The following is a 26,382-nucleotide window of genomic DNA, read 5'->3' as shown; positions in this document are numbered from 1 at the left end:
AAATGAATAAACATTTAAAAAAATTTTTTTTTTAATAAAAAAAAGAAAAAAAAAAGAAAAGTGATGATTTTCAAAAAGAAATATCCATCTTCTCTGGATTTTAATATGTAATAACACATTTCTGAAACTGAGTCTCTTAGGAGTCCAGTTCCCAGAAAGGTAGTTTTTTGCATAATCTTCTCCTGACCACCACTGTGGAAGCAGGGCTGTCAACCTTGGCCCTCCTTTTTTCCAACCAAATTCTGGAAATCTGAGCCTGAGAAGAAAAATCACAGTGACTAGGGAGAAAGGAGATCATCTTTTATATCATCTTTAATAGATCTTAAGAAGCATCTATAGAAAAAAAAAAAAAAAGCCTTTCATTGCTCCTTACAAATACTTATTGTTTTTTTCAGGAAAGCACTTTATTGCCAGCAAATATTGGTCTCTACCACAACTGACTATACCCTCCTGCTAGGGCTGACTACCTTTTTACCTAGGTGTACTATACTCTGAAATTCTGAACCCAAAGCATCAATTTGGTAAACTCAACTATGTTTATGTGTTAGGAACTCATAGATCAAGTTCAGAGCTAGGCTGTGAACATTTCATAATAGACTATTGCTTCCTGGAAGAACAAGGCAAAAATTGGAGGATAAGCCAAAGGCAGGGAAGGTTCAAGTCACAACAGTCTTAAAAACAAGGGCAGAAAGAGACAAAAACAGGGAATTCTCTTACCCAGTGTCCTCCCCTACATGATCAGACACCTGCCTTGAAAAAAAGAGTAAAAACTTTCCTCTCTTTCTAGGGAGGTAATTTGATGCCACTTCTCAGAAACTATCAAAGCTCAACTATGCAGGAAAAAAAAATGTGTCAGAATGACAAGCTACGCGTTTAACTGGTGCAAAGTGTGCAGTGAAAGCTGGAAGCAGGGTCTCTGTAGGGAATGATGCACCAATTCCTTTCATTTAAATGAGCTAAAGGGAACCTTCAAAGAGGCCAGAAGAATAAGGGATAATGTTTACTGTTCCACCGATTGAATGAAAGGAAGCTATTTTATAGGCCTATAATTTTATAAAACCTTAAGAACTAAATTGTAGTAAATCATCCTTATAAATGTCAAATTTACAACACCCAGAGCAAAGAGACACCAAGGTCCAACAAAAATGATCAGCAAAACAATGAAAGCCCTAGAACAGATCTTGACACCAGTCAGCTCTTGAGTGACTCCACTGGGGCCTCATCCTCTGCTCCTGCACAAATGGAAAATTTGGGCCTTTAATAAAGGCCATTCGCCTTTGCCTTCTGAAATTTCCTGTCCAGTGATGTGACAGATGTTGATAGAACACATCAACAGGCAGGGATCACGTCCTAAATTGCAAAGTGGCATCGTTGAGCCGACCCACTGTTGTTTTTGAAGGAAGAGCATTTCTCATACCCGCCCTCCCACGCCTTCTCCAGGCCTCAACTCCTCAGAGAGCACCAGTCTTCACTCTCCACATAAAAATACTTATCAACCCCGACATCTGCCAACGCCAAATGTTACAAGGGTAAGAAGCAAAATCAGTGCCATGACCAGTCACTTTGTTTTATGCAACACTAAATTTCACCTCTTGATCTTTGACACCAAAGAGATGCTTTGCCTATGACTTTGCAATTTTATGTCTACACTAAATTTCCTAAATGCCAAGTACTTTTTTCCTTGTCCAAATATTCTTTTTCTTGAACAAGCATGGAGCAACGCTCCCCTGTGAAAGAGAGCCTGCCAGCGTGCATACCACTGTGCCATCGAAGCTCTCTAAGGCTTCCTGATCACCCTCCAAGCCCAGTGTGTGGGCCTTCAGAGGCACAACTTCCTGCCCCTTCTTTAGATCAAATCTTATCTTCCTCTATCTCCAACTCACAATCTGTTTTTGCTTATTCTCTTGTAGAGTCTCAAACGCCAAACTCCAGAGTTTTGCTAAGGCTGTTTTCAGTGGAAAAAACACAGGCTTGGGAGTCAGACAGCCCTGGGCTCTTATCCCATTTCTGCCACCTATTAATTATGTGCAAGCCCCTTGGTTTTATGTGCATTTCCACCTTGGTTTCCATAGCTGGGAATAAGCATAAATAATGCCTCTCTCACAAAGTTTTTGTGAGGAGAAGATGATGTTACATAAAATCTCTTGTATAGAACAGGCATTTGATAAACAGAAGCAATTATAATTTATAGTTGTGAAAAAGTACTTTTTCTTTCTCCTGGCTTCAAAAGAGCCAGCTCAGGTCTGGAATATGTCATTCATAGATGCTCTCTGGCCAAGCAAGTATAGAAAGGTCCCTGTGAAAACCAGGAATAATGGAGTAAATATTTATATTATAATCACAACAGAGAAACTGAATTTATCTTGCTCATGTTTGTAGTTTCTATCTAAAATTAGCTAATGTTGTAAAAAAAAAAAAATTCACAATATTCAATTTTTTAATTTTTTTTTCCTTTTTTTTTTTTTTTGTCTCTGCAGTCCCTACCCTGAACATTGTGTTTGTCTGAAATATGCCCCCTCTAGCATCTACTCACCAAACATCTACTCTTCCTTCCAGGCTTGACTCAAGAAGTCCTTCTGCTACCACCAGATGGACTTCTCCTGTGATTCCCCATCTTTCCACTGTAGTACGTAACACAATTGACTATAATTATCTACTCGTGTGACTGCAGCCGTATGGGACATCAAGTTATGAGGACACAAATGCTCAAAGGCAGCTGAGTCCATGTTTCTTTAACTCAAGTCCATTTAACTAATTGTTTAAGTATTATAGGCTTATTTGCTCTTACATCCAAAAAAACAGCACTAAGACATGAATGTAGAAACTATCAGCATGATGCATTTGTAACTTTCAGAGAAGAAACCTATGCCTACAATAGGTAATGAAGCACTTGGAGCAGTCAAGTCTTACATAATAGTCAAAATGATGCCCAATAGGGCCCAACGTGTATGTAGAGTCAAACAGCTGAAGCTTCCATGACAAAACATATGCTATCTTACTCTCTGATAACTGTACAGCATCTATCAAAAAGTCAATCTTTGACGGGGCGCCTGGGTGGCTCAGTCAGTTAAGCATCCGACTTCTGCTAGGGTCACTATCTCACGGTTCGTGGGTTCAGGCCCCACATTGGGCTCTGTGCTAACAGCTCAGAGCTTGAAGCCTGCTCGGATACTGTGTCTCCCTTGCTCTCTGCCCCTCCCCTGCTTGCTTGCATGTGCGCTCTCTAAAATAACCATTAAAAAAATTATTTTAATACCACTATGTAATAACCTGTTTAGAAAATGAAGCCAAGGGCACCTGGGTGGCTCAGTTGATGGAGTGTCTGACTCTTGATTTTGGCTCAGGTTATGATCCCAGGTTTCTGGGACTGAACCCTGAGATGGGCTCCATGCTGAGCACAGAGTCTGCTTAAGACTCTCTTTTTCCCCCTCTGCCCACCCCTCTCCCCCACTCATGTAGGTGCTCTCTAAAAATAAAAAATAATTAATTTTTAAAAAGTGAAGACAGTCTCCCAAAATTAAACTCAAATTAACATAATTTATTCACCTATACATAATGGGTATTTTGCTTCCATAGATTCCATGTAAATCAGTTTCTAACATGCAATCTGGGTCTAAAAGGAGAGTCTTCCTTCTATGGTCTTACACAATCAAATAAAATGTTACAAGTAACCTAAAACAAGGGGGAATTAAAAACATACAAACTCTCTCCAGCTAAAGGGAGACATCTAGAGGCGAAAGCTTAAAATTGGGGCTTTTCTCACATTTTGGGGATCTTGAAGTCTTAAAGGAGCCTTTTTAAATTCCTTCACTTAGGGAACGCCTGGCTGGCTCAGAGGAGTGTGTGACTCTTGATACCGAGGTTGTGCATTCTGCACCCCACGTTGGGTGCAGAGATTACCTAAATAAACTTTTAAAAACATTAAAATTCCTTCACTTAACAATTATTCTCTAACAAGGCAGTGTGGAAATTCAAGTCACTAGACAAAACACGGTTTACTATGACCTATTACCTACTGCCATCTAAATGACAATATTCCACAAATCCTGACAGGCCCAATTAAATCTTATTTGTATGCTTACTTCAAATCATCAAATCTGTTGGTCCTGTGGACAAAGTGGCACAGGAAAGTGATGGGCATGGCTTAAACTGGTAAGACACAGAGGTAGTATTAACTTGTTTCACAGCAGAGCCCCAGGACAATCACATATTAAAAAATGCTTCAAGACCTTCAGAAAATTAAGGCAGAAGAAACTACACTTATTTTAATGAAAAATGGTTTCAAAAGATGTTTACTGATTTGGCTGATCTGACCAGGAAGATCTCTAGGACAATCCTCCATAGCTGTCACCAACACAAATGCCCTCGGGGGCCAAATAAAACCGGCTCAGTGCTGGCTGAAAGAAGGCATTGGGGTGGGGGGAGGGGGAGGGAGATGGAGGTAAAATGCAGAATATATTCCCCAGATTAAAGGCATCAGCCCTTTAAAGCTGGCCAAACTACTCACCTTTTTCTCATGCTGACTCCACCATTTGCTCTGCTATTTCTATACATTTTCCAAACTTTCTCTCCTAATCCCTGATACTTAATGCAAATTTTAAAAAGAAAAATTAATACCAAATGTGTGTATGTCCATAAGACATCTGGAGGAATAGACTCCAAAGTATTAACAACAGCTATCTGGAGATGACAGGATTATGAATGCTTTTGTTTTCCTATTTTTGTTACCATACTGATTTTCTAATGGAAAGAGTAAAAAGTAGCTTTTCATTTTAAAAAGTAGCATCAAGAACCACGACACACGACACACCGAGAACAACAGACAGGACTAACAGAAATCACATCAATCAAGCAGAAACATTTACTGGTTACTTAATCATCGCTGTGCCATAGCCGAATGTCATTTCTTTTTTTAAAAAGAACACCAGCAAAGAAATGCTGTATTTGCCAAAGAATATCTGATGAAATAAAGAAACCACGTTGAAATGTCAAAGTTCAGGCAAATGAAGCCATCTCCTGCCCTTCCCCAGAGTCCCTAAGGCCTTACCATAAAGATCAGGTCCATGAGGAGTAAAGACATTGTACAAAACAATGTTCAGTGGTGCCACCACCAGCTTCCCGTAGTAGTAGCTGTCAATGACCACCACAGGCACCTGAAACAGAGCAGGAAATAAACAGCAATTGCAGGGGTTTGTTCTGCAAACATTCTCCCAGGGGGAACAGGATAAACTTCAGAACAAATAACAGAATGAACTTCTAATGTTCTCTTTCCTACATCAGAACATCCTTTCATTACAATGTTCAAACAAAACAGGGAAAAAAATAAAACTCACCAGAAAGAGTATTAGGGCCACCAGAGACCAATGAAAGAAACTCTTCCACCTGTGTTTCATGACCAGCAAATCAAAGGCAATGGGTAAACTATTTAACAGAGAAACAAAGTCGGAAATTACTTACAACATAGACTCAAACAAGTCCGATTCACACATACTTCATGCTGAACGCAGGGGGAAAAAAATGTCTCTAGCAGTTATAGTGAGGAAAGAACGCTGGTATATAAGAGGATGTCTTCTCAAAAATACAGTGTTCTGTTCAGAGAGCCCATGATAGTACTTCACACCCCACGATGCACAAGGAACATTAATGCTGAGCTTCTGCAAGGAGCTCCTTATTATACCTATTCATGTGTGACAGACATTTAAAATACATTAATTCTAAGTAACTGTGCCCTGTGGTCCTACACCGACCCTGCCAAATGAATAAATACAAATCTCTTCCATGATTTATAAAAATTTTGCTAACACTACAAACTTTAGTAAGTCAGTTCTGATACACCCCCTTCCAATACCGTTTGCTCTTCTCCCTTTCACTTCAATTCCACAAGCAAGTCGCATATGTACACTGCCTTCTCCACTTCTTCCTGAAGGCCTGGCTTTAACGCAGGGAGAATGACATAAGGTCGACAGGCACCTCCCCTCAGCCAGACCCCGAATCTCTTCACTACCTCCATCTACCTTGGTCTTCCTGTGGCACTTGACACAAAGCATCTGTTCGTCCTCTTTAGGCTTCCTGGCTCCTGCTCTTTTCTGGCCTCTTCCCAAGTGCACCTTTTCCTTTTTGTGCCCTACCATGGTCTATTTCCCAAAAGCAAACTTCTGCTCTTCTTTCTCTACATCATTTTCTCAGGGGGTACCTCCACTCTTACATCATCAACAATCACCTTCATGCCCAGGACCTCCAGATCTGGTACACTAGCCAGAATCTTCACCCATGCTCCCGCCACAAGAAATTCCCTCCCCACACCAATCTGATACGACACAATTTACCCAAAATTCACCACAGGCTCTGCTCTCGACTCCTCTGCGGAACCAATTTCTCCTGTCTCTGAATTGACATAGCATTATCATGTCTATCATTTACTTAGCAATGTCATGTGCTACCACAAGGCATCTCTTCTGTGATAGGAACTTCCATATTCTATTATCTAAGTTTTGCATTAACTTTTTGTGTTTTCATTTTTTTCTGCCCAACCAGTGACATTCCCATGGCATCTGTACTTCTCCTTTGGTAAGTCATCATACTTCTATTTACTTGTTCAAGGTCGGTCTTTCCTACTAAAATGTAAGCTCCCAAAGAGCAGGAACCGTAAGTGTCTTCTTTATCACAGTATCAGCAGCATGTAGCACAAAGTACTCAATAAATGATGGTAGACTGCTGATTGTGATCCTGAAATCACTGATCTCCCCTAAAGGCAGACCAATCAATATGTGCCACCTAAAGGTATTTGAGGAACTCATAAAGTTCAATGTTGATGGGGCAGAGTAAAAGGAATGGAGGAAGTGAAAAAAAAAATACTTTTACTTTCTGGAGAATTAAAAAGGAGGCAGAATTGGGGTTTTTTGAGTCATGTTAGAATCTGGACACCATAGAACAGAGGTTGGCAAGCTTTTTATTGAAAGGACCTGACAGTATGTATTTTAGGCTCTGCAGGCCACATATGGTCTCTGTTTCATGTTCTGTGTCTGTACTGTGTGTGTGTGGGGGGGGGGGGGGGGTTGGGTGTGGGTGTGTTGTTAACAACCCTTTATAATACAACAACTTCCTAGTTCTTGGGCTGCACAAAACAAGACCAGCTGCACTGGGCCCACAGGCCACAGGCTGCCAACTTCTGTGACACAGACCAGTGGGGAAGCTATTACAGAGTTTAAAACAAAACAGGCAGTGATAAAACCCTATTTGCATTTTAGGAAGATAAGTCTAGTTTGATTATAGAAAGCAGATATACAGAGATCAAGCCTAGAGATGGGAAGATCATTTAGGAGTCTGCATAGTAACTCAGGAGCAGAGGTGAAGAAAAGTAGATTCAAGATATTCAGGAGATATAACAAACAGGACATGGGAAAAAGAAAAGAGTCACAGATAATTTTCAGGTTCCTGACTGAGCACTGAGCAGATGATGGTATCATTTACTGGGATAGAAACATAGATAAAAGAACAGATATGGAGGGAAGATAGTGAGCTCAGTTTTGAATTATCAAGATGGTTGAGATAAAAGAAGGCCTCACACAAAATCCTGAGTACAGTATTTTGAGGATAAACAGAATCAAAGATTGGAGGTGGGGAAACCAGCCTTTAAAAGACAAATTAAGGGGATGCCTGGGTGGCTCAGTCGGGTGGGCAACCAACTTCAGCTCTTGTCATGATCTCAAGGTTTGGGAGTTTGAGCCCCTCATTGGGCTCTGTAGTGCCATCTCAGAGCCTGGATCCTGCTTCAAATTCCATGCCTCCCTCTCTCTCTGCCCCTCAGCCGCTCACACTCTGTCTCTCTCAAAAATAAAAGTTAAAAAATAATAAAAATAGAAGACAATTAAGAAAACGTAGAATATTGGTCCTCTTAGTAACCCCCATTCCAGAAATTTACCGTATCAATAAATTTCCATAAATGTATAGACATGTGGACAAAAACATTCACTGAAGCATTGTACATCATAAGAAAATACTGAAAACTAAATCTCTCCCGATAAGACAACGGCCACATCAGGGTCAGAAAGTGGAATGCTGTGCGATCTGTACAAAGACCAATGTAGATACAACAAAAAGTATGTACAGGTACAAGGTAATCCTATTTAATTTCCAGGATGTCCATGTGTGTGCCTTTACACATGAGGACAGTTTCTAGAAAGATATATACGAAAGTATATAAAAGTACCTTTGAAGATGAAGCTACGGGCAAAGTAAATTAGGAATTCTTTCTACCTAAAACAAACTGGCATTTTTTTTTTACAATAGAAATAGACTGGTACAGTTGACTTTTGAACAGCATGGGTTTAAACTGCGTGGGTCCGCATGTATGCCAATTGTTTCTTATAAATACAGTACAGTACTGTGAATAAATCTTCTGTTCTTAGTAACACTTTCTTCTCTGTAGCTTAACTTTATTGTAAGAATACGGTATAGGATACATATAACACACCAAGTACGTGTTAATTAAGTTATCAGTAAGGCTTCTGGTCAACAATAAGCTATTGTAAAGTTTCTGGGGAGTCAAAAGTTACATGCAGATTTTGGGCTGTGCAGGGGGTCAGTGCCCCCACACCCAGGCCGTTCAAGGGTCAGCTGTACTACAATAACCTTAACATCAAACTACAGTATTTTTCCAAATTACCTGCAGTGCAGGTGAGAAGCAAATGCAGCACAGACTAGAGCCAAAGCGGCAAAAACAAGGAACATGAGCAACAAAGCTGCTTGGGGAAAAGTTGCTGAGCTAACACCACGAGCCTGCAGGTAAAGTCCGACTTCAGGCCTGGGAGTGGGGAACGCACGTCACCAAGTGGTGTAGCGTAGAAGAAACATCAGTGATGGGGTCAGGGAGGCCTGGATCCAAAAGCAGTCATCACCTTCAAGGCAAATTTCTCTCCCTCCTGGAGTCTACTTTCTCCCTTCTGAAGCACTACTACTTGGATTTCTCCTGCAAAGCTGTTTTAAGGTTTAGGAATAAAGTTTCTAAGGGGATTCGTGGCACCTAACACACAACAGATGCCTAAGAGTCACTACTGGTATTAGATTTAATCCTAACAATAAACACCAAGAGACAGATTCTTCCAACTCCCAGAATTTTGGTAGGTCTGATTCGTTCCTTTGACTTCAGGTCATAACCAAGGAACACGGAGATAAGCCAACGCTCAGGTTGACTGTGTGTCCAATGATACCAGAAGATGAATTGTGTTGGTTTCTTACCCAAGGGCAGCACTGAATGGCCAGCCCAAGATAGCCCCAGCTGCCACTCCAAGCACAGCAATGGAAGTCTTGTCCAAATACCAGCCAGTCATGGCTACCAGCGTGGTGTACATACAGAAGCTGCTAGGAAGGAGCGCTGCAAGGGTAAAGAAAAGGGGAATAGAAGGGGGGTGGGGAGGACAAAAGTAGGAGACTGATTAGGTATTATCAAAAATCTACCCACATTGCAGGAGGTCAATCACCAGGAACAGGTTTTGAGGAACACTGTAGGAGAAATGTGTAGTAAAGTGATACTCCTTAAATAACAATGAAGTTCAAGGGTATTCTTATTTTCTCACTCCTGTTTTTTAGGTACCAACAACGCTGCCTACTTATACAATATAAACCATGCCATTTTTCTCCTGGCCTGTACTCCAAATCCAGAACTTACAGATTTCCAGTTGTATTTCCAGGCAGAGAATATGCTTCAAGAAACTCAGACCCATTGCTGACTATTTCTGAAGAATTTTATCTTCTGGTAGTCTTCTGAGACTGTCCTGGCACTAACTTTACCCCATAGGAATTCTAAGAAGCCTTCTCAAGGGCCAAATATCACATCCTGCATCCACTGACATGGATAATTTGGCCTTTAGATGTCCCCTAATTACTTTTGTCTAGCATTACTTTGTTACAACAAAGTAACTGTTTACTACAGTAAACAGCAGAGGACGGAGTACTTTCAGGGTCTCTGTTGCAGTAACATTTGATCAGTGTTTCTAACAAGGTGACACAAAAATGCAGATCTGCCTCTCCAGGCTGTACAAGGCCTGCTTCATGTAACACTAGTGAAGAAAAATCAGCATGAGGCAAGGACCACAACGAAGGGCAGTATGATCTCACAAAGTCAGTCAAGGGTTTAGAAGCTGTATGTAAAAGGATGCCTTGAATTTCTCTGTGCCTCAATATCCTCAACTGAGATGACAAAGCTAAAGCCACTCCTCAACACCTCCCACACTTAATCAGTTTTAGGAATAGCAAAATAACTAAAAAAACCTAAGGTACAACTTCACTGATCAATGCTAAGTAATACTGATGCCATCCAAAGCTATCAATTACAGCTGCCAATGTAGAGAACAAAGGGAGCAGAGGAATGAGAGGCCTCTGCCAGCTCAGAGGGAACAGCACAGTCTCGTTTAGAACAGTAACACTCAAAATTATTCACTGTTCGTGGGTTTGAGCCCCGCATCATGCTCTGTGCTCACAGTTCAGAGCCTAGAGCCTGCTTCCGATTCTGGGTCTCCCTCTCTCTCTGCCCCTACCCTGGCTTGTGCTCTGTTTCTGTCTCTCAAAAGTAATAAAAAAAATTTAAAAAAAAATTTTTTTTTTTAAATTATTCAGGTGTGGAATCCTGAGGTCCCTGCAGAACACAGATTTTGATACAGTCAACAAAGTTAAGTACAGACTTTTGTGCTGGATGCTATTTTTGTGTGTATATTTAGTGTATATACTAGATTCTGGTATACACAAGCAGACATTAAAACTGGCATAATTATAACTAGTAGTTTCATTTTTTTTCAGAGCATCAGAAACAGGCTACCTTTTGGCAATAGGCCACTGTGACTCAGCTCAGACAACACAAGTGTTCAATGGAGCACAGTTTGTAAGCCACCAGTCTAATATTGTAATTTCTCTTTAAGTTTACTTAAAAAAAAAAAAAAAAAAAAAAAAAAAGCCCAACAGGGAGGACTATGCCTTTACAGAATACATTGCAAATAAGAAACCGAAAGCAGAACCATAAAGAACAGGGTTTTTACACACAAACAAGAAAAACAAAATTATTTTTCTCCCCCTAACAGCAGGGAAAGGCAACAGGTGTTGGTGTTTTTCAGCCTTGTGAGGAAGTGATAAAAAAAACAAAAAGAAAAACAAAAAATCTACAACCATGTAATAGAAAGCAGTATGGTGAAAATAACTTTTCACCTTTTTAAGTTTCCGAGTCCTCATCTGCACAATGGGAAAATATTTATCATACTAACACAGGACTGCCGTAAAGGATGACGAAGATCATGCAGATAACGGTGCTCTGCAAACTACTGATATGCTGTACAACGTAACCTACACCTACACAAAGTCTTCCTTTCAGCTCAGCTGTGAAAGATCAGTGCACGTGTTACACCTTCCCCTGCCCGTTTACTTACCTGATGATGAGCAAAACATGCCAGTGCTAAGAACCAAGAAGGCTAGCATCATCCGACTCACATGCAGCCCAAACTTCTTGCACACAGCCCTAGGAGAAAGGCAAAGATTATCAGCATGGCAAATCTTAGGGACAGACATTTCAAATCAAAGGACAAAAACATGCCTGCTTCACAGAGAACACTGAAGATTTAAAGTCAAACATAGAACTGCCTGGACAGGTTTGTCAGCAATTGTGTGTGCCTAACAAACCCAAACACTCTTATTCTGTAAGTAGAAGAGAAGCGCTCTACCTAAAAAGAAAAGCATGCTTTCTGGACTCAGAGTAGATAGACGATCAATAGGAAAACAGCACCAAAGTGGAAAAACAATAGGCCTCCCATTCAGAGGGGCACAGGTTCAAATTTGGGCTCCGCCACTTACTAACAGTGGTACCCTGGTCTAGCGACAACACTGTCAGATTCCTTATCTGTAAAGTGAGGGTAATGCTAAGGTCTACTTTGTAAGATTTGTGTGAGGACAATACATGGGAAAGTGCTGGGAGCGCGTGGAACAGAGGTACTCAATACAGGGTAGTTCTCAGAAGAGAAGAGTAGGAGATACACCACGGGGCAGTAAGTCCACATTCCTCAAAATGAAGCAATTACACACTTCCTGTACCTCTTTCGTGGAGGTCTTTAACCCTGTGAACACTATGAGCCATCACTGCTGCTTCATGTGGTCAACATTTGTTCCAACATATGCCTGTGTAAACCATTCTCTTGCTCAGGTCCCTTAGAGAAGCTCAGAGCTTCTTTCTGGATTACCTTGGCTTCCAGCTCAGGCTATCTTTTATAAGTGTCTTTACTGAGGATCTGCTAATGGCAAATTCCCTCTTTTTTGTTTTTTTGGTCCAAAAAAAAAGTCTTATTTAGTGCTTCGTCTTAAAAGAGGATTTAGCTGAGTACACAATTTTAGGATGAAGCCATTTTCTCCAAGCACTTTGAATATATATATATTTTTTTAATGTTCTGGATTTTAAGAAGGCTTCTGTCAGTCTAATATTCCTTTGTAGATATATTCTATTAGTTCTCTGTCAACTTTTAAGATCTTCTTTACCCTTAGTGTTCTATGTAGTTTCACTAATTCCTTTTTATTTACCCAGCTCAGGATAGGTTAGGCTCCCTGAATCTATGAATTAGGATCTTGGGTTTCATGGATTCTGGAAAATTCTTAACCATTATTTCCCCAAATACGGCCTTCTCCCCATTCTATCATCTCCTAGAATCTGATTAGACAAACACCGGATCGGTCAAATCTACCACAGAGGTAGGTGTCTTAATCTCTTCCTATTTTCCTTTTATTTCCTTTTTGTCGTGCTGTACTTCATTCTTACTCATTTCTTCCAATCAATCTAACTTACTCATTAACACGTCTAATTGGCGGTTTCAACTAGCCACTGAACTTTAAATATCAATTGTTCACTTTCACTTCTACAAGTTGTGTTTGGTTCTTTTTTCAAATCTGCTGGGCCATTTTTGTAGTCTCACTCCTTTTTCCTTTTAGCTTTTCTATTTTATCGTGGTAATAACACATGGGAGACGTACCCTCTTAACAGACTCCTAAGTGTAAATTACAGCATTGTTAATAGGCACAATGTTGTACAGTAGCACTCTAGCACTTACCCATCTTGCACAACTGAAATTTTATATGCATTTATCAGCAACTCATTTCCCCCTCTCCCTAACCCCTGGCAACCACAATTCTATTGTTGGATTCCAGGAGTTTGATTACTTTAGAATCCTCACACAAGTCAAATTAGCCAGTGTTTGTCCATCTTTAATTGGTTAGCTCATTTGGCCTATCCTCAAGGCTCATGCATGTTGTCACATTATTACAGGATTTCCTTCTAATACTGAGTATTCCATTCTACGTATATACCACATTTCCCCCCCACCATGTATCAGTCCATGGACACTTAACTTGTTTCCCATCTTGGCTACTGTGAATAGTGCTACAATAAACATGGAAGTACAGATACCTCTTCAAGATCCTGTTTCGGTTCTTTTAGATGAATACCCAGAAGTTGGATTGCTGGATCACATGGTACTTCTACTTTTAGTTTTTTGAGGATCCTCCATACTGTTTTTGCACAGTGGCCGTATCATTTTGCTTTCCCACCTACAGGATCCAAAAGTTCCAAACCTATATTCTTGCCAACACCAGCTGTTTTTTCGTTGGTAATAGCCATTCTAACAAGAATGAGGTCATATGGCTCATTGTGGTTTTGATTTGCATTTACCAGATGATTAGTGACACTGTATCTTTTCATATACCTGTTTGCTAAGCATGCATCTTATTTAGAAAAAGGTCTGTTCAAGTTCTTGGTGCTTTTTTAACCAGTTTGTTATTGAGTTGGACGAGTTTCTTATATATTGTGGAACTGAACCTCTTTTCAGATCATGGTTTTCAAATATTTCCTCCCATTCTCCAAGTTCCTTTTCACTCAATGGATTATTTAGGCTCTTGTTTCTTATTCATGTTTTCAATTCTTTATTTCTTTAAAATTATCATTTATTGGGGCGCCTGGGTGGCTCAGTCGGTTAAGCGTCCGACTTCAGCTCAGGTCATGATCTCGCGGTCCGTGAGTTCGAGCCCCGCGTCGGGCTCTGGGCTGATGGCTCAGAGCCTGGAGCCTGCTTCAGATCCTGTGTCTCCCTCTCTCTCTGACCCTCCCCCATTCATACTCTGTCTCTCTCTGTCCCAAAAATAAAATAAACGTTAAAAAAAAATTTTTTTTTAAATAAAAAAAAAATTATCATTTATTTTATATTCTTATTTTAATAATTCCTAATAAATAAAGTTTTGCAGGTCAGCTTTCTGTTATTTCTGCTGGTTCTCACTTAAGTCTGCTTCTCTTCTGTGCTTTGTGATTTGTTTTTATTATAACTTCTTGTTCAGTAGAACTTTATTTGTCATAGTTCTTTGACACCTGGATTAAAAATTGATTTCTCTGGAGAAATTTTCCATTTGTTTTTGCAAGATGCCTAGGAGTACTACCAACCCATAACAGTTTTAACATAAATTCTCAACTTGGGGTGGAGGGAGGGTTTGAGGGACCACAAAGGTGGTTTGAACTCAATCCTAAACCCATAAGTAGACCACTGTATGGTTACAATCCTCAAAGACAGCACTGGCTTTCTTTCTTCTTCCCTGTGCCACCCCGACTCAACACCAAAGAATTTTATCTGACATTTTTATCTGTTTTGCAGTGGCAAGATTTTTTAAATAATGATTATTAAGTTTAAATACCCCTTCAAGCATTAAGATGTGTTAGGTGTCAAGTAAAAAAAAAAAAAAAAAAAAGTGGCTATTTTTATTACTGCGACACTTAAATGTTTTTTTAAATTTTTTTTAACGTTTATTTATTTTTGAGACAGAAAAAGACAGAGCGCAAGTGGCGGAGGGGCAGAAAGAGAGGGAGACACAGAATCTGAAACAGGCTCCAGGCTCTGAGCTGTCAGCACAGAGCCCGATGCGGGGCTCGAACCCACGAACCATAAGATCGTGACCTGAGCTGAAGTCGGACGCTTAACCGACTGAGCCACCCAGGCGCCCCGACACTTAAATGCTTAATACTTCCACTAACATTCAACCAACCAACAGGTACTTGGGCAAAGACCACGTCCTGAGTACAAATAAGAGCAGTGAGTCCCTGGGGCACCTGGGTAGCTCGGGTGGTTAAGCATCCAACTTCGGCTCAGGTCATGATCCCGCCATTCGTGGGTTTAAGCCCTGAGTCAGGCTCAGGATTAACAGCTCAGAGCCTGAAGCCTGCTTCAGATTCTGTGTCTCCCTGTCCCTCCCCCGCTTGCATTCTCTCTCAAAAATAAACATTAAAAAAAAATTTAAGAGCAGCAAGTCCCACAACAGGAATAATTTCCCATCATCTAAGCTCAAGGCGAAGAGGTAAATCATATTTATCTTGAGACCAAAAATAAGGCTCTACTAAATTCTACCAAATAAAAAACCAGTTAGAGGTGTTTAAACATAATTTCACTTTATATGAAGATATGGAAGGATATCTGTACTCCATTTACTGCAGCACTATTAACAACAGCCAAGACATGGAATCAACCTCAATGTCCATCTATGAATGAATAAAGAAAATGTGGCATATATAACAATGGAATAGGGCACCTGGGTGGCTCAGCTGAGTGCCTGACTTCAGCTCAGGTCATGATCTAACAGTTCATGAGTTCGAGCCCCACATGGGCTTTGTGATGACAGTGCAGAGCCTGCTTCAGATTCCCTCTCTCTCCCTCCCTCCCTCCTTCCTTCCTTCTCTCTCTCTCCCCTTCTCTCTCTCTCTCTTTCTTCCCCCCCCCCCACCCCTCCCCAGTCCCCACTCTGGCTCTCTCAAGGAAATATTTTTAAAAAATAAAACTCTTGGGGCGCCTGGGTGGCTCAGTCGGTTAAGCGTCCGACTTCAACTCAGGTCACGATCTCGCGGTCCGTGAGTTTGAGCCCCGCGTCAGGCTCTGGGCTGATGGCTCAGAGCCTGGAGCCTGCTTCAGATTCTGTGTCTCCCTCTCTCTCTGCCCCTCCCCCGTTCATGCTCTGTCTCTCTCTGTCTCAAAAATAAATAAACATTAAATAAATAAATAAATAAAACTCTTAAAAAAGATATACAATGGAATATTATCATTTAAAAAGGAAATCCTGCCATTTGCAACAGGTGGATGGACCTTCAGGGCATTACTCTAAGTGAAAAGTCAGATACTAAAAGACATAGTGTAATAACTCACACGTGGAATCTAAAAAAGCCAAACTTGCAGAAACAAAGTAAAATGGTGGCTGCCAGGGGCTGGGGAAGCAGGGAGTCGGGGACAGGGAGGATTAGGAGATTTTCGTCAAAAGGTATAAACTTCCAACTATAAGTTCTGGAAGATCGAATATACAGCATGGTGACTATAGCTAACAATACATTATTATATACTTGAAAGGTGCTAGAAGAGTAAGTCTTAAATGTTCTCACCACACATAAAGTTGTACTCATGTCAAGTAAGGTACGTGTTAACCTTACTGTCATATTTCATTACAGATACGTTTATCAATTATCTGTACACCTTAAATTTACACAATGTGCTATTTCAATTGTAGGTCAATAAAGTGAGAAAAAAATTTTAAGTCCTACTTCAAATACATTATTAGGAGCCAGGAGAAAAGTATTTTCTATTATCAATACTGCTTATGCTATCAGAAATGATCTTATGCTGTACTGACCTTTCTCATAGCACTTTCAGAAGCAAAGCTTTCATACTCACTTGTAAAAGTAAAGTTCACAGATACAGCTCACAAAAGCCAGGAGACATCGTAAAAAGTAAAAGACAAGAATCTGAAAGAAACCAAGAAGAAGAAAACAGAAGTCATAGAAACAAGAAAACTCAAGATAAAACCACTTTCATTTGTTATTAGTAACACTATGAACTGGTATAATCTTCCTGAAAGGCAGTATTATCAAGAATCATAAACAATTTCATACCCCTAGATCCACTGTACCTATTTCTAGGAGTCCAGCCCACAGAATTAACTGAAAATATGGAGGGGGGTGGTTAGTTCTACTCATGCAAATGGTCACTGCAGCACTATTAATTTAAGGGGGGAAAAAGAACATTAAAAAAAAAACTACACCATATCCGATTACAGGGAAATCAGTCAATTCTGCTACATACATTTCATGTACTATTACACAGATAAAATTTATGGTTACAGAAACAAAGAATTCACAGGATATAAAACTCCTACATTCAACAAACATTTCCTAAATCATTATATATTGATAATTACCGATAATTACAAAATACCAGGTAAAAATGTAATTATTTACACATCACAATCACAGCTTTGGAAATCAGAAGCATATGAAAAGGCTGAAAAGAAATGTGATAAAATGGTAAAGGTGGCATCAAGGATGGACTCTGGATGACAATGATGTGTTAATACAGGTTCATGGATTGTCACAAGTGTATTACTCTAATAGGGGATGTGGATACGGGGAAGGCTATACATGTGTGGGGGCAGGGTGTATATGGGAAATCTCTGGACCTTCCACTCAATTGTGCGGTGTCCTAAATTGAACTAAAAATAAAGCATATTAGAAAATAAATAAATAAATGATAAATAAATAAATAAATAAATAAAATGGTAAAGGTGGCTAAATCAAGCTGGTAGGAGTTAGGTGCACATTTTCCCTCTTACCTTCCAAATACCTCTAATGTGATTTCATTAATTTTATAATTAAAAACATCGATTTAAAAAATAAACATAATAGGGTTGTATTGAATAGCTTTCATATTATAGCACACTGGTATGTTGTTTTAAGTTTTTTTTTAATGTTTATTTATTTTTGAGAGAGAGAGAGAGAGAGAGAGAGAGAGAGAGAGAGAGAGAGAGAACGAACATGAGCAGGGGAGGGGCAGAGAGGAGGGGAGACACAGACTCTGAAGCAGGCTCCGGGCTCTCAGCTGTCAGCACAGAGCCCTATGCAGGGCTCAAACCCACCAACCACAAGATCATGACCTGAGATGACGTCAGATGCTTAACCGAGTGAGCCACCGAGGCGCCCCACACTGGTATGTTTAAAAGCCTTGAATACCTCAGAATCTAAGTACTACTGAAATAGAGGTTATAATTAATATAACTGTATAATATAACTTAAAAATACTTGCCGTTTTCATCACTGTAACCAAAAAATTCCAGAGTTCAATAAAGTGATCCAATAAATACCAGTTTCATTAACTCAATAAAAACACTCTGAAAACCTAGTAAACACTGACCACTATTTTAGATGCTCCTAGGAATTCAGATAATTTTAGTACCAAGTGTCCACACGCCTAAGGACCCCTCGTCTAATTAGGGAGAGTACAAAACACATTTACAAAGTTAAAAATTAGCCTGAGTTAATATAAGAGTTTTATTTACAAGTATGATAACAATGCCCCCACAACAACATCCAACATATAACTAGAAGTCCTGGTTGCTGCAAAATGACAAGAAATGAGGTATTAGATACGGAATAAAAGAAACTAAACTCTCCACACACAGATGAAAGAGAATCCAAGAGATTCACCTGATACATGAGTGACACTGATAAGGAAATTCAGCAAGATTTAGATTAAGATCAAAAAACAAAAATCAATTGTATTCCTCTGTATCAACAATGACCAACTAAAAAAACATAAGATTCCTTTCACAACAGCAAGATAAAGTATTAAGAATGTAAGCCTTAACCTACCCAAGACTGGCTAAGACTGAAATGGGGACATTTAAAAATTTTACTAGAAGACCTAGAAAACCTAACCAAATGGGTAAATATATCATCTTAAGAATGAAATGACAAACCTATACACATTGATTTTCCTATTAATATATAATTCAGTGCAACTCTAATCAAAACGCAGAATTTGGGGGAGGGGCAAACAAATACTGAAATGATTTTTAAAATACAAATTTTCAAACGGACAAAGTGAGAAATTTATCAACCAGATATTTAACACACACAACAAAACCGTAATAATAAAAATATGGCACTGACAATTTGACCAATGACCTAAAATAAGGAAGCCAAAGCAAAGACCCATACATGTGGGGATAAAGTGTATGATAGATATGCTATCACAAATCAGAGAAAGGATGGATTACTTGACAGATGGTACGGAAAAATTCAGTTCACTCTATCACAAATAATAAAGCTGGATCTTTCTACCATTTATAAAAACTAATGCTCAAATTGAGGTGCCTGCCTGGCTCAGTATGGTGGAGCATGTTACTCTTGATCTTGGGGTTGCAAATTCAAGCCCCACATTGGGTGTAGAGATTATTTTTTTAAGTATCTTTAAAAAAATATCCAAATGGATTAAAGCCTTATGTGTGACAGGCAAAACTATAAAGCTAAGCAAATATGTAAGAATATCTTTGTGAACGGTGGTGAAGAGCGATTTCTTTTGCAAAGACCCAAAACCCACCAACCTTAAGTGAATAACTAATTGGGTTGACTGTATCAATTAAAGATTTCTGTTCAACAAAGTTCCACAGCACAGTTAACACAGAGGGGACAGCCAAAATGATTTCCAGTATCTAAAACCTGTACTTGGTTACTATTGAAAACTTCTACAAATCAGACAAGAAAACCAGAAAACCCAATTGAAAAACAGGCAAAGGATATGAATAGGTAATTCACAGAAAAGGAAAACCAAATGACTATTAAATATTGCACTTCACGTCTAATCGGAGAAATGCAATTAAAATGAGAAACAGCTCACATCCATGAGAAGGGCAAAAATTATCAAGTCAGAAATATCAAGTGCTCAGGAGGTGTGAGGTGGCTGAAAGGTGGAACAGAGTTGTGCAAGTGTGAAGTTGAATAGCCATTCTGGGGGGCAATCTGGCAGTATCCCATGAAATTAATTAGCCTATGGATGTACGTATGGGATCCCACTCCTGAGCAGAGTTCGACAAGACAAAACAAAGGTATTCTTGTTTAGAGTGGCAAGAAGTTGGAAAGGTAACCAACACTAAGGGGTGCCAATTATTACCAGATGGTCTTTCAGCAACAATCTACCCTCTCCACTGTGCATCAGGATGCTGGAGCTGGAACTCTATAAGCTAATTCCCCGTTGCCAAGTGGCTTCCATTGGCAAAACCTAACAGGGAGGAGATTAGAAGAAAGAACAAGAAGGGAAATCTTCATTCCTGTTCTGCTTCCTGCTCGTGTCATTGACCTAAAAGAAAGAGTGATGGATTTGGTTGAACATGTCAAATTGCAAGGGACAGTGGATATACAAGTGGAAATAAAAGCCTTAAGCACTGCATATTGTTATTTCTCTATGAAGACCTCATCCTGTATACGTCTGTTCTGCTGAGTTAAAAAAAAAAAAATGAATTAATAGATAGGGAAGCAAAGGACAGTTTTATCCCTTTCTATAGGTGCTATCTTTCTGATGAGTCTAAAACGCAAATGCCATCTTGTCTCTCCTATAAAGCCTCTGGATGGGTTCAGAATGCCCTGGGGAGCCAGTGGGCATGGGGAGAAATTCCTAATTCCTTATTAGAGCCTACCAGGTGTTGTATAAATCTGGCCTCCTCCTACCGTTCAGTATCATGCAACTCACTCCACCACTCACTCTCTTCCAAGCATCAAGCCTATTTATATAAGGCCATGCTGGCCCTCTTCCCCACCTCATGGCTTTCCTCCCTCATCCCCATTTTCCCTTTACCTAGCTGATTCCTACTGAACGTCTAGTTCTCTAATCAGGGACTTCTGCTTCATACAAGGTGGATTAGTTGTACTTTTCCCTATTCCTCCTACTATGTAAAACCAAAAACTCTGCACATGACAGGTAAAGTACACCTAAGAAGACTCAAGGTAGAGAGAAGATGGCAGACTGCCTAGGGACTTTAGGACCAGAGGAAAAACACAGTGGTAAGTTCCCTAAGTTTTCTTTTTGCCTTACACATTCCAGACTTAGAGCTAAAGAGGGTGGCAGCTAGAAATGCCAATGAGCACAAACTAACACCAACCAAAGCCTGGCTGATCTAGCCAAGACGCCAGGAAAGGGGTAGCCCAACAAGACAGAAAGCCTTTAAACAATAACCACTCTACTCCAGCAAAACACCCCCGGGGGGAGGAGGGGGAAATGTAGCCCAACTCCCATCCATGCCATCAAATATCCAGTAGGAAGCCAGGACTTTGATTCTCGCTGGTGGTAATGAGCTCCCTCTCTGGACACAGTGTCAGTGGTGACCACTTGGGTAAGCCTGGACTTCCACCTCCTCACCCCACCTAGCAGCAGTCAAGTATCCCTTTCCTGGCCACTTGAGCGAAGGTCTAGTGGGGAACCTCAACTTCTACCCCCATCTGGCAATAACAAAGGTGGAGAACTCTCTCCCTTCTCCTGCTAGAGGGTAACAAAAGCAGCCAGACCAAAAAGAAGGCTTAAATAAAACCCAAAAAGGCAGAGGAAGCACTTCAGGCCCAGGAAGAAGATTCAGTCTCAGAATGTAATACCCCAAATGGCCAAGGCTTCAACTGAAAATTAGTTGGAAGATGGCAAACTGAAAATTGTCTATCAATAGATATCAATTAGATAAAGGTCAGAATTACCTGACAAACTCTTAAAGGAGCCAATGTAAAAATGCTTCAGTGAGCAATTAAGAACACACTGGAAACAAACGAAATAGAAATTCTCAGTAAAGCAATGGAACATATAAAGAAAAACCAAATGTAAATTTTAGAACTGAAAAAATACAATCACCAAAATAAAATCTCAAAAGATAGGCTCAACAGCAGAATGGAGAGAAGAGAGGAAAGAATTGATGAACTGGATGATTATAAATTGCTCAATCAACACAGAAAATGGACTAGAAAAAAATTAATAGGGCCTCAGAGACCTAGGGTACTATAATTAAACATCTAACATTGATATCACTGGAATCTTAAGAGTGAACAGAGCAGGGCTGAAGTACTCTGTAAAATAATAGCCAAAATCTTCCCAAATTTAGCAAAAAGATGTAAGCCTAAATATTTAAGAAGGTTAGTAATTCCCGAATAGGACAAACCCAAAGAAATCCATGCCAAGACACATCATAGCAAATTCGTAAAAAGTCATCAGGTTAGGTCTCCATTAACTCCTACTTACTACCCTTCAGCACTCTGTTTAGTCTCCCCTAAGATGCTGTCCCATGGTACTTTGTACTTCTCCACCGTAAGACCCACTGCATTTCTTTCTTTCTTTTCCCTCTTCCCTCCCCCCTCTCCCCATCCTCCATCCCCTCCCCCCATCCTCCCTTCCCCCTCTCCTCCCTCCCTCCCTCCTTCCTTTCTTTTCAAGGGAGAATGCAAGCAGGTAAGGGTTAGAGGGAGAGGGATAGAGGGCATCTTAAGCAGGCTCCACACCCAGCACGGAGCCCAACTCCAGGCTCAACCCCACAACTAGAAGATCATGACCTGAACCAAAATCAAGAGTCAGACACTTAACCAACTGAGCCACCCACATACCTCAACCCACTGCATTTAAAATCCCTTGTTCAATTTCATCTTCCCCCACTAAACTATAAATTCCATGGGGGCAAGGATTTGGTCACTGTTAAACCCACAGCTCTTAACAAAGTACCTACCGGATAAAAAGTTGGTCCACTAGTTAATATCCAAAACATGAGAAAAGCTTATATAACCCAACACACACAAAAACAACACACAAATAATCCAATTTAAAAAGTGGGCAAAGGGGTACCTGGGTGGCTCAGTCAGTTAAGCATCCAACTTCGGCTCAGGTCATGATCTCACAGCTCATGGGTTCGAACCCCACATCGGGCTCTGTGCTGACAGCTCAGAGCCTGGAACCTGCTTCAGATTCTGTGTCTTCCTCTCTCTCTCTCTCTCTCTCTCTCTCTCTCTCTCTCTCTTCCCCTCCCCAGCTTGCACACTGGCCCCTCTCTCTCAAAAATATTTTAAAAAATTTAAAAACAAACAACATCAAAAAAAAAAAAAAAACACACAAGAAGATCTCAACTCACACCTGTCGAAATGGCCAAAATCACAAACACAAGAAACAACAAGTGTTGTTGAGGATGTCGAGTAAAAAGAACTCATGCATTGTTGGTGGAAATGTAAACTGGTACAACCACTGTGGAAAATAGTATCGAGGTTCCTCAAAAAATTAAAAATAGAATTACTGAATGATCCAGTAATTGTACTGCTGTCTATTTACCCAAAGAAAATGAAACACTAATTCAAAAGTATATATGCAACCCTGTATTTATTGCAGCATTATTTACAATATCCAAATTATGGAAGCAGCCCAAGTGTTCCACTGACAGATGAACAGATAAAGCAGACGTGGTATATATACATACAATGGAAGAGTATTCAGCCATAAAAAAGAATGAAATCTTGCCATTTGCAACAACTTGCCGATACCGTATGATTTCACGCATATGTGGAATTTAAGAAACAAAAGAGACAAACCAAAAGAAAAAAAAAACCCTCTTAAATACAGAAAACAAACTGATGGTTACCAGAGGGGAAGGGGGAGAGGAATGGGTCAAATAGGTAATAGGGAATAAGAAAACACTTATCTTGAGGAGCACATAGTAATATGAAACATTGTTGAATCACTGTATTGTACACCTGAAACTAATGTAAAGCTGCAGGTCAACTACTGCGGAATAAAAAATTTTTTAAAGTTGCTCCATTAATACTTAACAATGAATAAATGATTCTTAAAAAAAAAAAAAAAAAAAAAGTCCTTTCCTACCTACCAATCTATTTCTCCCTTTTCTGAAACCTGTTCCAGAGACTCGCCTCTTGTTCAGCTGTAACTGCTTCCAAGTTGGCCTGCCCTTACCTTATTAGTTTGTAGGATTCTTGCATGAAATGCAGCTGGCCAGGCATGAAGCAACAGGTAGGCATAGGAGCGAATTGCATAAACAGGGGAATACTCCCAAGTCTGAAACCCCTTCCCATAGATGAGGTAGTGTGTCTGAAAGTACAAAACAGATAGGTTCCGGGTTAAATTGGCCAGAGATCCTTGCTAGCAGGTTGCAAGTGAAGTTTCTAAGCAAAAACATTAAAGAGACAAAGATACACAAAAAATGCTGACATTCTCAACAAGATTTCCAATAGATAATCAAAATGACCCTATAGTGAACAATCTTAGGACATTTTAAATTCCACAAGACTGTTTGGTCAACGTTAAAAGCTTGAATTTTACCCTCCACTTTTTTTTTTTTTTTTTAGTATTCATTAGTCAAAACAGACAAACTCTAAATCTTACCTTGTCCTTAAGCTACCTACTCTAAACATCCTTTTTCTAAATGTAAAATAGGATTAGAAAATTTCACCTCTAAATTTTCCGTAATAGGAAGTCAGCAGACTTACAAATGTGTAAATTAAGAAATAGCAGAATAAGCATACTACTTAGTAACTTTTTTATTTTGGCAAACATCAGAGTAACTTCAAAAGCTCAAAGCAAGTAGTTCCTTCTAGGGACTGGGATTTGGCTATACGAGCAATGGAACAGAGAGCTACTTTTTTCCCTTTAAGTTTCACAGTTGTTGGTTTTTTAAAAAGTATCTCGAAGTATTATTTTGATTTAAAATAATTTTTAAGAAAATTACAAATTACGTCTTTTTTGCAAGAAGCCCAATTTCCTATGGCCTTCAACAACTGATCAGCTTAGAATACAAAATCATCAGGGGTGCCTGGGTGGCTCAGTCGGTTAAGCAGCTGACTTCGGCTCAGGTCATGATTTCGCGGTCTGGGAGTTCGAGCCCTGTGTCGGGCTCTGTGCTGACAGCTCAGAGCCTGGAGCCTGTTTCAGATTCTGTGTCTCCCTCTCTCTGACCCTCCCCTGTTCATGCTCTGTCTCTCCCTCTCTCAAAAATAAATAAAACGTTAAAAAAAAAATTAAAAAAAAAAAAAGAATACAAAATCATCAGCTTAGAATACAAAAGTGAAAATAAAGTTTACTACCAGTCACACGTGTGTATTACTTGTATCTTGATTGGCAACAAGGCCCCAAGCAGTGAAACCGAGAACAAGAAAACTAAAGAAATCACCTACTGGTTCCCAGTAGTTGAAGGTTTCATCGCAGTCAGAGATGTTGCTTAAGAGAGCAGCACATAACCTTGCTGAGAGCAGACACTTGAAAGCAGTAGATCCCTCAGGTGCCCAGACTTGTCCTGCTTTGTTCCCAGACAACCTGCTCAGAAGTAAAGAAAAGATGCCTCAGCAAGACCCAACAACTAGAAGGCCTAAAACTGGACAGAAACGACAGGAATGGCAATGGTATCAAAGCACACTTAAGTAATTCACCTAACAAGTTAGTTGTTCTGAGTAGAAATAAACAAGGGATGAAGAACTTTATTAATCTTAATTACTCCTTCCAGTTCCTACTTTTAAGGGGTAAGCTCACTCATACGCTTTAATTCATTGTATCCATGACACTCCTTGAAGACCAGAAAGCCCTCATTTTCCTTTTCTTTCTTAACAAGGTCCTTACTTTCCACGGCTTTACTCATCTCCCCCTTGTTCAAATGCACAGAGGCCTAATTTGTGCGAAGCACATAACCTCCTCCGATTCCGTATGTTGGCGGCTCCGTTAATGCAGTCCTAACCCGCAGTGCCCCGGGAGAGTCGGCTGCAGGTGCTGGAGGTTGCGGGGCCCACACTTTTAGAGCAAGGGGTTAGGGCTTTGGGGGCAATGAAGGAGACTGTGAGACACAGCCAACAAAGGTATGCTCTTCGCTCTTGCCAACGTCTCCCACAGAGGCTCTGCCAACTCAAACACCACGACGCCAGCCCACTGTGGGCCTGGGCCAGCAAACAGCCTTGAAGCGGCACTCCAGGCTTTCTTCCCGAGCAAAATGGGACCCATGGTGGGGGACCCGAGGCGGCGCGAACACCAGACGTGACCCGTCCAGGAAGAGCAGAAGGACCTGGGGGAAAAAGCAGCCTGGCCGCACCCGCGCCGCGGGGGGAGACCCTCCCGAGGACAGCCCCGCGCCGCCCTGCCGCCACGCCCCCGCCGCTCCCGCACACCTACTCGGTCCGTGGCTCCGCGCCGCTCGCCTCCCGGCTGCACAGCAGCTCCCGCAGCTTGTCGGCGGCCGAAACCGTGTCCCCGCCGCTGCCCCCGCTCCCCTTCAGGCGCTGACGAGCCCCTCGGCTCGCCATGGCACTGGTGGAAAAGGTAGAATTCGGCTCCCTACCAAAGTGGCGAGCGCGCAGACATAGCTTTGGCTGGCAACGGTGTCCGCCGAGGGACAAAAGTCCTTGACATGCGCAGAAAAGACCTAATTGTAGCGTTACTGGGCCAATTGGGGCAAATCCTAAGTAGAAAAGAAACGAGAACTGCGACTTGACTTTCACAACCGTAGCTATCCCTTCAATATGTTTCTAACTCTGGCTATTCCTCCCCACTCCCCGCC

The 26,382-nt window shown here is 40.6% G+C and overlaps 1 protein-coding gene across 4 annotated transcripts in view; it reads right to left on the bottom strand.

Moving 5' to 3' along the window:
- Positions 1-26,365, bottom strand: part of ALG9 (ALG9 alpha-1,2-mannosyltransferase) — a 98,053-nt gene extending 71,688 nt beyond the window's left edge. For 3 of the 4 annotated variants that reach the window (XM_019469193.2, XM_053900514.1, XM_019469197.2), the window contains exons 1-8: positions 25,998-26,365; positions 25,016-25,154; positions 23,799-23,933; positions 16,719-16,789; positions 11,415-11,503; positions 9,238-9,373; positions 5,334-5,421; positions 5,048-5,153 (exon numbers count right to left, since the gene is read on the bottom strand). In XM_019469193.2, the coding sequence (XP_019324738.2) occupies positions 5,048-5,153; positions 5,334-5,421; positions 9,238-9,373; positions 11,415-11,503; positions 16,719-16,789; positions 23,799-23,933; positions 25,016-25,154; positions 25,998-26,128 (895 nt within the window). In that variant the 5' untranslated portion in view covers positions 26,129-26,365. Of the gene's footprint in view, positions 1-5,047; positions 5,154-5,333; positions 5,422-9,237; positions 9,374-11,414; positions 11,504-16,718; positions 16,790-23,798; positions 23,934-25,015; positions 25,155-25,993 lie in introns of all 4 variants that reach the window. The other variant, XM_053900515.1, reaches the window with a different exon arrangement.
- Between the last annotated feature and the right edge of the window lie 17 nt (positions 26,366-26,382).

Source organism: Panthera pardus, unplaced genomic scaffold (genome assembly GCF_024362965.1).
Source record: "Panthera pardus isolate Hobbes unplaced genomic scaffold, ASM2436296v1 HiC_scaffold_12, whole genome shotgun sequence".
In the NCBI taxonomy this organism is placed as follows: domain Eukaryota; kingdom Metazoa; phylum Chordata; class Mammalia; order Carnivora; family Felidae; genus Panthera; species Panthera pardus.
This window is presented reverse-complemented; position numbering and strand designations above follow the sequence as displayed.